Source organism: Lasiosphaeria miniovina (assembly GCF_030549165.1).
Source record: "Lasiosphaeria miniovina strain SMH2392-1A chromosome Unknown B0T26scaffold_5, whole genome shotgun sequence".
Taxonomy (NCBI): Eukaryota; Fungi; Ascomycota; class Sordariomycetes; order Sordariales; family Lasiosphaeriaceae; genus Lasiosphaeria; species Lasiosphaeria miniovina.
This window is the reverse complement of record NW_026848224.1, coordinates 2,467,376-2,479,580: the sequence shown is the minus strand read 5'-3', so window position 1 is coordinate 2,479,580 and position 12,205 is coordinate 2,467,376. Positions and strand designations below refer to the sequence as shown.

The following is a 12,205-nucleotide window of genomic DNA, read 5'->3' as shown; positions in this document are numbered from 1 at the left end:
AAGAGACCCTCATACGATAGCACAGATGCCAGCTGCTTTTAAACGAAAACGTGCCCTAGGCGATGCGCCGGAGACTACTCCTCACTCACGCGCTCCAGCCCCGGCGCGCCGAGAGACGCGATCCCTCGCCCCGCTCTCCCTACCCATACAACAATCCAATGAGCCACAACGACGCCGACGTCGCGCCGACCTGAATCCGCCCAAGCCCGAGCTCGAGCCCGAGCCAGAGCCCGAGCCCGAGCCCGAGCCCGGACCCGTACCTTCCAATGGCAAGGAAAATATCCCGTTACAGTCGGACACACATCCTCTAAAGCCAGGCCGCCGTCCAGTTCGCCTCGGCGCTCGTGCTGTGGTTGTTCCAGCCCCTCCAGTTGCTGAAGTCGGGAGCCGCTTGACATCACCTGCACGGGGACCAACCCAACCGCCTCCCCTCGCGCCTCATCGACACGCAGTCACGATGGCCACCTCGATAACCCAGCCGGAGCAACTTTCCCCAGCAATCACCGCCGGGGGAGAGACGCCAGACCGCGTAGATAGAGTCCAGCCGGATCGCAACATCGATAAGGTCGTGTTGGGGAACATCTGCTTCCGCACGTGGTATCCGTCATATTATGGGAAAGAGGTTCTGGGCGACACCTCTGCAAACGGCACAAAGGGGGGGAAGGATGCTGGTCACCTCACAACAAACGGGATAGATGCTGGAACTAGCGACGATGCGAGCGGCGGGGCCAAGGGACATGGACGGCGCGACCGCGACAACTCACTAATACTCAACCGGCTTTGCGTCTGTCCGCATTGCTTCAAGTACTCCAAGGAACTGGTCACCTGGTGGGAGCACGTTCGCGTATGCGAGAGGCGGAACTTTGTGCCTGGGAAGAAGATATACGTTCATCCAAAGGGTCACCACACCGTCCTCGTGCCGTCAGGCCCGGGCCCGCTCCCGGGCCCCAAGCCAGCAAAGGGAAAGCGTGGCAGCGCAGGACAGAAATTGGTCGAGGAGGTGGTTCAGGATGAGGGGGAGTGGAGCATCTGGGAGGTAGATGGCGAGAACAATGTAGTGAGCATGCACAACTCCTGTGCCCCCTCATATTTGGTAGCCCGTTCCGCGCTGACTTGCTATAGCTCTTCTGCCAGAATCTCTCCCTGTTTGCGAAGCTCTTCCTCGACAATAAGTCGGTGTTTTTCGACGTGACCGGCTTCAACTACTTTCTCCTTGTTCATACCCCGCCTGCCCGCCCTCTAGACTTGGCTGCCGGCGTTGCTGGAGCTGCGGAGCCGCGAAGCCACATTGTAGGGTTCTTTTCCAAGGAGAAGATGTCCTGGGACAACAACAATCTTGCGTGTATCTTGATCTTCCCTCCATGGCAGCGTAAAGGGCTTGGAGCTCTCCTCATGGGTGTCTCGTACGAGATTTCACGACGAGAAGGCATCTTGGGGGGGCCTGAAAAGCCCATCTCTGACCTGGGCAAGAAGGGATATAGGCGCTTTTGGGCCGGCGAAATAGCGCGCTGGATCCTTGAACTGGATCTTGGAGATTCGACAGGAGAGACGGTGGTGGGAATCGAAGAGTGTAGCAAGGCAACGTGGATTGCGCCGGAGGATTGCTTACTTGTTTTGAGGGAAATGGGCGTTGTGGAAGATGCAGGGAAAGGCCCGCCCCCGGTGGAGGAGCCGAAGACGGATGAGAATGGCGGCGCAGAACCAGTGGAGGTGCAGAGGGTCCGGATTTCCCAACAAGCCGTGCGGTCATGGGTAGCGGCAAACGGCATCAGTCTGGAGAAGACGTGTGACGCCAAGGGATTTGTTGAGGGCTATGCCGTGAAGCGACTGGCGGCCCTGTCGGGAGAGGACGCAGCCTAATCGGGACGCGGCTCCCGAAGCACCCGCTCAGTTGTGATATCCGGTCCATGGCTGGCCAGTTGACGATGTCTCCAATCAAGGCATAGGATGTGCAAGTGCAAACCAGTCAAGTCTTATTACATTACGGGTACCAGCACAACCCAAGACGAAAGTATCCCCTCCCTCTCTTTCATATGGATATGCAAAAGTATTATTATATGTCCTTTTGGTTTCTCGTAAATCAACACTGTCAGTTTTGATGATCGAGAAGTGCAAGAAGCTGCATTCTTGGGAGCTGGGCAACTGAAGGCCTGTGCTGTTGAATAATGTGGCTTCTTATTCCATCCTCCGTTGAGAGGTGCATGTGTGTATTTCTCCTCAGTTGCCTAGGTACTTACCTTACATACTTTAGGTATGTAGAGGAGGTCGCCTCATACTCTGTTGGGTCAGTCGTGTTTATTAAACCAATATTTAGCACTTGTTATATAAGTGAACGCTGCTTTCGTCTCCAAGATCTAAAGAGAGCGACGTAGTAGAACCTTATGATACCTACTAGTAAGAAAATATATGGGTTCTATTTACAGGCGTTCATCGAACATTATTAGCAGAGCCACAATCACAACCAACCCGACAGTGACATGGTATCCGGATATCAACATATGTACAGGTAGTATGAAGTGCTGGAGAAGTGCAGTTATACAACATGAGGGTCATTCAATTGAGAAGCTTACGGATTTAAAGTTCCCGCATGCTTGAAGCTATCCCCTGTTGAACGGCTCAGGGGGTCAAGCTTCCCTGCAACCAGCTATCTTAGCTCACAAAATGGAGCAATAAGTATCATCGACAATTTGACGGCGATCGCTGCCGAAGCTTTTATTAGAGGTTTGACAGTGACGGCGGGAACGGTAGTTGTGAAGCGAACCTGACAGCTACCATCTCCATTCAGACAGCCATTTCAGCTTCGAAAGCTCACTTCAAGGAGAGAACCGAGTGCTGCCGATCAACGCCCCTGCCTTTTCCCATATTTCTTTTTAAGATGAATTGAAAATAAAAATTAACCTAAAGGTAGAAGCTCGGCTGTTCTCTTGACAAATTATTCATTGAGAATGCCGATAGATGCGAATTAGTTCTTGAGCTTCGAGTGTTCATGGAAAATACGAAGGAATACCGGAGTTGACTAGAGCGCATTTTCTCTTTCGGCTCCGATATTCCGTATTTGTGTCCGGAAGCGCAATTTACGGTAATCCGTACAGTACGAATACAATACTCCGAAATATTACTCGGAGCTCTAAGCTCTAAGCCCTTCTACGTAGGCTCTCAAGCTCCGTCCTACAAACCAAATAATATATCACCAACCAGCTATTTCCCCGATACCCACCGCTAATCTCCTGAGCTGGAGTCGTTTGAATTGCGTTTCCAATATGCCTAGAATCGTAAAATTCTGCGCATTCCGATATACAGACTCCCGTCAATCGTATCCGAATATTTGCATGCCAATTGCCGATGCTCGCAATGTGTTTGGCAAGCTCTTACTCTTATTCTCAATACCAACGCGTTGACGTCCTTTTTTTCTTCATGCTGTCGTCATCTGCTAGCCCCTGGGTCGCATGTTGTAACCGCAGCGGGTGAGGGCCGGTTTTTTCGCCGCGAAGTGGGGGCCTCGTGGGGGCTTGGGTAATCCCTGCATGCATGCAACACGTTTGGAGCCTCATTGCCTTAGACATCAATCCCAGCTTCGTGAAAATTTTCAGCGGCACAACTTGAGAAGCAGATCCGTGCCACCAATGCCAAACCAACACAAGCAGATACATTCTGGCTCTGTGGATGGCACGATGCTACTAGTACAGATACTGTAGATGCTAGTGACTGCGCAAAGAAGTGATAGCACGGTTGGTAGCTAGGGTGCTCGTGTCGTTGGAATAACGACCCAGAAACACCTCACGTTGCCCTCTAACCGGCGGCGGGGGCCAGCACCCAGCCAACCTAAGGCTATGGAAGCCCTCTGGAAGCTCCGAAATTGCCCGATTCTTGGTTAGGTATCCCGAGTTAGCTGTCCCCGACTCCCCAGCATCCCAAATCCCCAATGTGCCCTGGCAAAATTTTCTTCCGCTTGGCCGGGATGTCCGACCCACACCTAAGCTTGCACAAGTGGACGCGATGGGAGCTGAATTGACCAGTGATATTCGTCGCTTTGGTGTGGGAGCTGTTGCCCGGGTCAGCCCGTAGTGTCTTTCCCCAGCTGACTGACCACTTGCTCTTCCTTTCTTTCCCTTCCTCCTCTTTTTCTCCCTCACTCAGCAGTCAAGTCAACCTACGTCCCTCCATCTCCCACATATTCTTTTCCTGTTCGCCTTCTCCGTCTCCGACCTCGTCCATCCTTTTCCGTCCACCACAATCTCTCCATCACACAATGGCCTCCACCCGTGTTCTCGCCTCAAGACTGGCCTCTCAGATGGCCTCAGCGACGACCAAGGTCGCTCGTCCTGCCCTCCGCGTGCAGCTGTCCAACGGCAGCAAGCGCGCCATGTCGGGTCAGTAACCTTCTGTGCCAGGGGTAATCGCCACCCGACCCGAAGCTGACAACGCTCCTCTATCAGGCGCCACAAAGGCCTCCCCTCTCCAGACGCTTAAGCGCCAGCAGATGACCTCGATCGTCAACGCTACGACCCGCAATGCCTTTAACCTCCAGACTCGCCGCGCTTACTCTTCCGAGATTGCCCAGGCCATGGTCGAGGTCTCCAAGAACTTGGGTATGGGCTCCGCCGCTATCGGTCTAACCGGTGCTGGTATCGGTATCGGCCTTGTCTTCGCTGCCCTCCTCAACAGCGTTGCCCGCAACCCTGCTCTCCGCGGCCAGCTTTTCTCGTACGCCATTCTAGGTTTCGCCTTCGTTGAGGCCATTGGTCTTTTCGATCTCATGGTTGCCCTCATGGCCAAGTTCGTAAGTTAATGATGACTTCGAGTTCGTTTTGTTGCGTCGCATCCTTCAACATTGCTGACTTTGACTTGTTCTGCAGACCTAAGCATCTCATCCACGTCGTACAGACATGATTTGCGGCGCGTTCTCGACGTAATCTGGTTGCGCCTGTACATAGCGGAGGAGAAGGAGCAAGGTGGTGTGTACCAAGATCTTTTCACGAGAGTCTTCTGCGATATTACCTACATCGCAGATGACGAATGGAAAGGAATGGGGCCGAGTGTGAACGTGGCATAATAGCAATAGAATCGTACCATAGACGGGGGAGGCATAGACCTTAGACTGGGGAAAGCCACGGAGGCGATAAGTCCGTCTTGTCGACACTTCCCGACAACTTGTACAATAGCCAATCGCGATTCTACCCTAGTTCCTCTCGAGGGACTACCATCCAACAAAACCTCTATTTCATTTCGTCACCCGCAATGACAGACACAATCTCCACTCCGCCATACGGGCTCAATTCATCAAATCGAGTTTGTGACATTGATTTGTATGGGCGTTTTATTGTGACTTCGCAAAGATGCTAGGGAAAGAGGGAACGAGAATTGAAGTAGGCAGAATTAAAGAACTCGCACCCAGCATCGCGGCAGAGCGTGAGCACTTGCTCGAGCTTCACAACGGTTGATCTGTCGTATAAAGTCATGCGAGGGGAAGCACCCCGCCGACTGTGTAGTATGGACGCCAAGGACACCGCACCGGCTCGATATTGACAAAGACCATCCACCTTTGCTCCTGACCAATTCATTGGAGCGAGGATGAGGTGGATAGCGGCAGCCGGCCGAAGCCGGGCGTGATTCCGAGGCCGGGGCCGATATGGGCTTCCGGTCGGTGTCGTCTCTAGGAACGGCCTAGCCAGAGGAACAAATGTGCCGTAAACAAATGCCTTAGTAGGTAATGTAAATGGGCGACAGTTGTGTCGCTTTCCCTTCGTAGTCGATGGGAGGAGACAGGATGTGAATCAAAATGAGGTCAAAATTAACACCAGGAATCCGGAGGTTGTTGGAGCGTATTACCTGCCTTCGAAGTCCCCGAGGTATTTGCTTTATTACAAGGCGGTTGAGGAGGGACGGGCCTTCCTTCGAACCACCCCTGGCCCTTTCCCCTCACGGCCGCGTCATGTGAGAACGAGGGCCTGTGTGGAAGTTATGCAGGCCTTTGGAAGGAGAGACGGGAGATCTTGCCGCTTGAGAGCCGTTGTTTTCGTCTTTACCCCGCGTTTGAAAGTCAAACACGGAAACAGGTTAGGACAAGGGAAAATGTAGATGCAGGTAGGTAAAGGTTAGTAAGGTACCTAAGACAGCTACTTACAATACGATACGTGATTGCCGTGAGGTTCAGGGAACTTGGGTACAACACACATATTACCAGTCATTTAGGCCGACTCTTTTTTATCTCAGGTGCTTCGAAGTTGCTTGAAAACATTTGGCCTTGTAGGACTGTATTTGTCCTCCCCAATATGCAAGGTAATGTATGTCCTTAAGGCAAAGTATCAACTACGCGAACAGAAAGTCTAGTCGTTTTTATGCAATCCCAGGTGTAATATTGAATATAAATAATGCTCTTCGTGGAGCGGCTTTTCTCCGGCCGATAATATTCAGCGGGCTCATTGTGTGTGATATAAGAGGTCGTCGTGTAAGAGCAGGGATCACTTCTTAAATTCGATTTCAACAAAGTCCCTTCTTCATAGCTATTTCTCCGTTTGCCTCTTACCACGGCCAAAGTCTACTCCCAAGTTTCATTTCCCATACAATCTAGTTCCGCATTGAGCATAGTGGTTCTTCGTCCCGAATGTTGTGTCCTAGGCGTCTATTCGTCTATATGCCTGCTCGTTTCATGTTCCTATTCATTGCGAAGTCCAATTCCGAGCCCAGGTCCTCCCTCAAGACTTGATCAACAAACTAGCGCCAGTCATTTCCGAGGGCACCGGCAGTCCCATGGCTGTCAGTACTGTCGGGGCCACATCTCCCAGGACGCCTTCTTCCTTCTTCAGGCTCCAGCCCTCGGGGGCATTCGCCATGATGAAGGGCACTTTGTTGGTAGTGTGCGACGTCTTTGGCTTCCCGTCAGGGAACTTCATCTCTTCGGCATTTCCATGGTCAGAGGTAATGAAGAGGATGTAGTCCTCTTGCTTGCATGCCTCGTAGATCTTTCCAATTGCCTTATCTGTGGTCTCACAAGCCACAATCGCGGCATCGTACACGCCCGTGTGGCCAACCATATCCGGAGGAGCAAAGTTGTTCATGACGAAGGGGAAAGTATGCTCTGCCAGGCGCTTGCAAACCTGATTTGCAACCCCGTCAGCACTCATTTCGGGGGCTTTGTCGTATGTCGCAACACTCTTGTTGGATGGCACAAGATCCTGCGACTCGTCGCGCTCCTCGAGATGGAAGGCCTTTTCAACGCCGCCGTTGAAGAAAAAGGTGACGTGGGCGTACTTCTCAGTCTCGGCAACATGCACCTGCTTGACACCTTGCTTTCCGAGCCACTCGGCTAGTACATTACCCATGTGTTGCGGTTTAAAGGCAATTTCGAATGGATAGTCAAGCTTGTACTGAGTCATGGTGACCAGAGTAGTCTTGGGGAACGGGAAGTCGGCCAAAGGCGACCGATCAACATCGCCCAGAACCTGAGTGATCTGCCGAACACGGTCAGAACGGTAATTGAAGAAGAATACGGTGTCGTTGTCTGTGAAGAGAATTAGCTACTGCTACATACCAAGTCAATGGAATGGTTGGGAATCTGGGGGACTGCGAACCTTGGATCCGAGCTTCCTTGCCTCCCACCACGATGGGTTTGAGAAATTCGTCATTCTCCCCCTTCTCGTACCGTTCCCTGACCGTCTTTACCGGGTCATTGCTCTCCTCGCCCTCGCCAAGTATCATGCCCTTCAAGGCCAACTCGACTCGTTCCCATCTCTTGTCACGGTCCATCGCATAGTATCGACCGACAACCGTGGCAATCTGCCCACTGCCGATTTCCTTTAGCTTGGATACGAGCTCTTCCATATAGCCGGCGCCAGACTTGGGGTCGGTATCGCGGCCGTCACCAAAGAAGTGAATATAAACGTGCGGGACGCCGTATTCCTTCGCAGCCTGGAGAAGGGCATATAGATGTGTTTGCTTCGCATGCTGCAGGATTGTTAGAGCCGAATCTCATGGATATAGGAGGATATGGAGTTAAATACTGACCACACCACCATGGGAGATGAGTCCACAGAGGTGAAGACGTCCATTCCCGTTCTTTGCCGATTCGAGGGTCTTCTTGATAATATCGTTCTGTGCGAACTTGTTCTGCTTGATTGTTTGGTCGATACGGACAACGTCCTGCCAGACAACTCGCCCGGCACCAATGTTGAGATGCCCAACCTCGGAATTGCCCATGAGACCCTCTGGAAGGCCCACAGCAAGCGATGAGGCGTCGAGTTCGGTAAATCCGGTCGCGCTCTGAGAGAGCTCGTCCATGACCGGAGTCTTGGCGGCAGCGATTGCATCACCATTTTTCGGCGATTCGTCCGACGGAATGCCCCAGCCGTCAATCACGACTATATAATCGTACGACCATCATGATCAGCCACCCAAGCTCTAGGTACACAATGATATAGCAGGCGACCAGCGGGTAGTTAGGACGGCGAGACGTACTCAGGCAGGCTTTGTGATCGGGGGCCATCCTGTCCTTGGTGGTGGGGTCGTTCAAGGGTGAAGTCTAAGTAAGGTAAGTTTCAACTGAGAGAGATAACGTAGTCGTTTTGCCGTTAGGGAGGCTTGTAAGACGATGACTGAAGGAGAGAATGTTGTTTAGGGTGAGCAGAGATATCCCGGAGTGCGGGATAAAAACTTGATTTGAGAATGGGACGAAGCTCCTATCCAAGTTGCCTACTGTAGAGCTACAACAGTACTGTTGAGAGATTTCGGGAGCGCGGGGTAAACTTTGTGACTAAGGAAGGTGCGAGTAGAGTAGGCCTCTCGAGAACCCCACTTACAGACCTTACCTAAGGTACCTGTAGCCTCCCTCCACTCCTGGTCGCTAGGAGAACTGACCTTACCTTGGTACTGTTTGGAAATATACCGTATGCACATGCATACATATTGTACCTTATGCACGTATCCGTATGCACACTCACTGTAATTAGTCTGCCCGACCTCCACTCTCGGTAACTTCCGCTGGTTAGCCCCGTCCAACATCCGATACATACGGATGTACAGAACATTCGTACGGATTACCGGCTCTGGGAAACAGTTGATTCCATACAGGTACCTTACCAAACCTTCGTTATTCAAGCGCCTTAAGTTTGACGTTCATTCCATCTCGTTGAGCAAACCAGGCTATGGAATACTTATTTTTCGTTGCTTCTTCATCGAGTTCTCTTACGGCTTCTATTGTCTCAGGGTCTGGCAGGCAAAATTTATCTTGTGGCCGACTGGCCATCGCCGCTTCGAGACTTTTGATCACGTCGTCGACTTACTTACCTGCCTATTTTGCATCTACACAATGGCGTCTCATCTTCCAGAGGGGCTCTCGCCCGACTCGGTCGACACCCTCACTGAATTGATGTCCATCGTTGTTAAACTACGCTCAGCTCAAGCGGCAGCTAGCGGGGGCATGTCAACACCGGCACTTGGCAATCTTGTCGGCTTGCCCAACATTAGCGGAACCACAGGCGCCATGTCTATTGCTGGAGGGCCAAGCGGCGCGACACCTACCCTGGGTGCGATGACCGGATCCACGCCGTTGGCCGGCGGGATCGGCGCCGCGGGAAGCGGGACCGGCATGCTCAGCATCAAGGGGCTGCCCGCCGCAACTGACAACCTGAAGCACAAGCTTCAGCGGGCGCGCGCCTTGGTTAAAACTCTGCCCGACGTAGGGCGGAGCATTGCGCAGCAGGAGGCAGAGATCAGCGAGCTTGAAGAGCGGAGGAGGAGACAGGTGGCTATGCTCGCAAGGATTAAGGATGAGGGTCTACAGTTTGCGAGCGCCGAGCAGAGCACGAGGGATGAGGGAGAGCGGATGGTAGAGTAATCTTCGGCCCCCAACTACTATCAGCACGCCGCTTGTCTGAAGATCGCGGCCACCCCATCCAACAGAGGACCTTTCGAAACTTTTCATGGGCGACAAGATTTTCTTGAGACAATGAGGACGCTGAATTGGAGGCATTGCTGCTCAAGACAGAGTACAGCACGAGGGGAGTGAGTAAAGTCTCTGCCGTTGCCGTTTTCTGAGATCAGTCGATCTTGTGATTTCAATATTATTCCGCCATCGCTGCGGGCCGTTTTCTCTAACCGAGGGTTCAGAACGAGCCGGCTGGCAGATAGAAAATTTGGCTGCCTAATATTATAATCAATGCTAGATTAAGCTTTGGGACTGGTATCACGCTTCCGGAAAACCTCCTAATACCGACACAATCGATACCCTTTTAAAGATGCCTTCCTTTTGGGTTATTTTACAGTCTGCCATTTGAATCTAGCCTATTCTCCCGTTTCGCTCAAATTCAGAGACCTACTTTCTTTAGGATATCTTCCACACCCACCCCAGGCGCCCCGGGGACGCTCTTCCAGACATCTACTGGGATGCGCTCGGTTTCCGGCAGGATGCTCCAGTTTGGCGAGTGGTCGCTTTTCAGCCATTTGAAATCATCAACTTGATCCCACTGGTTTTTTTCTTGTTCATCTCTGCTGGAAATCTGAGCCGTTTCGTTAGTGTCCAACCCCGTCTGCCTTGCCCGGGTTGCACTTACATAGTATGTCGGGGCTGGTGCAAATCTCATCCCCTTGCAGTCTTCAATGATTGGATGGCTTGTGCTGTGAAGGTACAGGTCGACATTCTCGCATTCATGTATCCGGACCTGTCGTGCCAGCACCACCAGTATGCTATTGTGGACGCCAGTGATGTGTGCCGGGCCGTTTACATGGCCTGCTACTACGACGCTTCCTTGTATGTTTTTTAATGCCAAGCTTGCAAACGGAGCGCCTTCGGAGACGTTTGTCGGTACCGACATGTCCACAACACAACCGCGGAGATTCGTAAGGGCGCCGGCCGAGGTCGCCCGTGCCGCCGACGAAGGGAGAATGATGTGCAGGCGGTCATGGTCAGACAAGACAATATCACGAGCAGCTGAGAAGCTCGGCTTACGGATCCCAGATGCTGTAGGTCGCGCAACTTCCTCGTTGTAATTCTTCCCAGAAAATACTGGGAGAGAGCTAAGGGTATCTGAAGGCTCAAGGGAATCGGACGTGGATGTGGTGCTAGGTGTAGTTGTCTCGGCCGCGAGGCCGTCGTTGGCCGTGGGAACTAGATGCCGACTGTCCTGCCTACGATCGGTAGCGGCAGTGGCTTGAGCAGCAGCACGAGGTTTGAACTGGAAGCGATTCTTGGGTGTGAGTGTGGCTATGGCATCGTTGAACTGGTCGTTCAGCGTCTTGAGCGTCTGCGAGTAAGTGCGCTGGTCGTAAGCTGGCAGATAGTCGCTGGAGTCAGCAACCTCACTCGAAAGACGCGAGATGCCAGCAAGTACATGCTCGATGGCATCTTGGCGCTCGCCCCCGGCGACCGAGAGAGTTGGGAGCTGGCTAATCTGCTCCTGGAGTCCTTGGGTTTGAGGTGAGCGCGGGTCTCTTTCTTGATTTCTCCAGAACCATGCTTACGGGCTGTCGTTGCCTGGAACTGGCGGTAAAACCGTTCTTTGGCATCCATCGAGCTTCTGTTTTCTGGATAATTAGGTAACTAATCTGCATCTGCACAACTTTGGCAATCAACGAGGAAATAAGTGCCACTTACATGCACACTGCCAGAATTTCGTCTTCTCCTTTCGGGAGATAGATGGGCGGGATGGGTCTTATAATACCAGTGAGGTAGGTAACTTGCGCGAAGGAGACTGCGGAGAAGAATCGTCCCATGAACAGGTGTGCCCGGTTTCTTTTGGAGCTGGGGACCTCCCCCCTCCCCACACCTTAACGGGCACTTTCCCCATACATGGTGTGTACATGGAGGGGCAAAATGCAAGAAGCCTCAGTTGACGAATGAGAGTGATCATCTGTCAAGAAAACAGCTACGGTGGAGACTTGATGTGACGCACCTCCTCTCTGCAAGTTTGGTCCCGACTTGGAAGAAGGCACCGCTGGAGACGGCTGCGAACAAGTCGTCGCTATTTCTTGTCTCGTGTAGGTACCTAATCGATTTATAGCGGTGTCTATTACTCGCAGGGAAAAGGCTTCAACTAGTTCCTCCTTTTCCAACTTCCCCGTCACAGTTGGGTACCAGGATAAGGCACCTACGGTACCTAGGTACCTTACCTTATGCACCGTGACGTCGTTTCTTCCGCTGGACACTTCAACACTAAAGTTGCCTTACTTGAACACAATGCTGGGAGTTGCATTTCACACAAGTCTTGATACG

The 12,205-nt window shown here is 52.3% G+C and overlaps 5 protein-coding genes across 5 annotated transcripts; 3 read left to right on the top strand and 2 right to left on the bottom strand.

Moving 5' to 3' along the window:
* Window positions 1-457: 457 nt before the first annotated feature.
* Window positions 458-1,860, top strand: B0T26DRAFT_650674 (acyl-CoA N-acyltransferase; the record flags this gene model as incomplete). The annotated part of the gene is made up of 2 exons (XM_060438202.1): window positions 458-1,057; window positions 1,123-1,860. The coding sequence occupies 2 exons, from the start codon at window positions 458-460 to the stop codon at window positions 1,858-1,860; spliced, it is 1,338 nt and encodes a 445-aa protein (XP_060294443.1).
* Window positions 1,861-4,249: 2,389 nt separating this feature from the next.
* On the top strand, window positions 4,250-4,789 carry B0T26DRAFT_649428 (ATP synthase subunit 9; the record flags this gene model as incomplete). Its single annotated transcript, XM_060438092.1, has 2 exons — window positions 4,250-4,370; window positions 4,437-4,789. 2 exons carry the CDS (start codon window positions 4,250-4,252, stop codon window positions 4,787-4,789), a joined length of 474 nt encoding a protein of 157 aa, XP_060294442.1.
* A 1,531-nt stretch (window positions 4,790-6,320) lies between these two features.
* Window positions 6,321-8,849, bottom strand: B0T26DRAFT_716490 (BPG-independent). Its single transcript, XM_060442272.1, has 4 exons — window positions 8,455-8,849; window positions 8,005-8,357; window positions 7,572-7,944; window positions 6,321-7,501 (listed from the first exon to the last, which is right to left on the bottom strand). Exons 1-4 carry the CDS (start codon window positions 8,480-8,482, stop codon window positions 6,696-6,698), a joined length of 1,560 nt encoding a protein of 519 aa, XP_060294441.1. The 5' UTR covers window positions 8,483-8,849; the 3' UTR covers window positions 6,321-6,695.
* A 455-nt stretch (window positions 8,850-9,304) lies between these two features.
* Window positions 9,305-9,832, top strand: B0T26DRAFT_753265 (RNA polymerase II transcription mediator complex subunit 9-domain-containing protein; the record flags this gene model as incomplete). Its single annotated transcript, XM_060445644.1, has 1 exon — window positions 9,305-9,832. The coding sequence occupies one exon, from the start codon at window positions 9,305-9,307 to the stop codon at window positions 9,830-9,832; it is 528 nt and encodes a 175-aa protein (XP_060294440.1).
* A 234-nt stretch (window positions 9,833-10,066) lies between these two features.
* Window positions 10,067-11,885, bottom strand: B0T26DRAFT_356570 (tubulin binding cofactor C-domain-containing protein). Its single transcript, XM_060434586.1, has 3 exons — window positions 11,455-11,885; window positions 10,548-11,398; window positions 10,067-10,493 (listed from the first exon to the last, which is right to left on the bottom strand). The coding sequence occupies exons 1-3, from the start codon at window positions 11,501-11,503 to the stop codon at window positions 10,302-10,304; spliced, it is 1,092 nt and encodes a 363-aa protein (XP_060294439.1). The 5' UTR covers window positions 11,504-11,885; the 3' UTR covers window positions 10,067-10,301.
* Window positions 11,886-12,205: the final 320 nt, after the last annotated feature.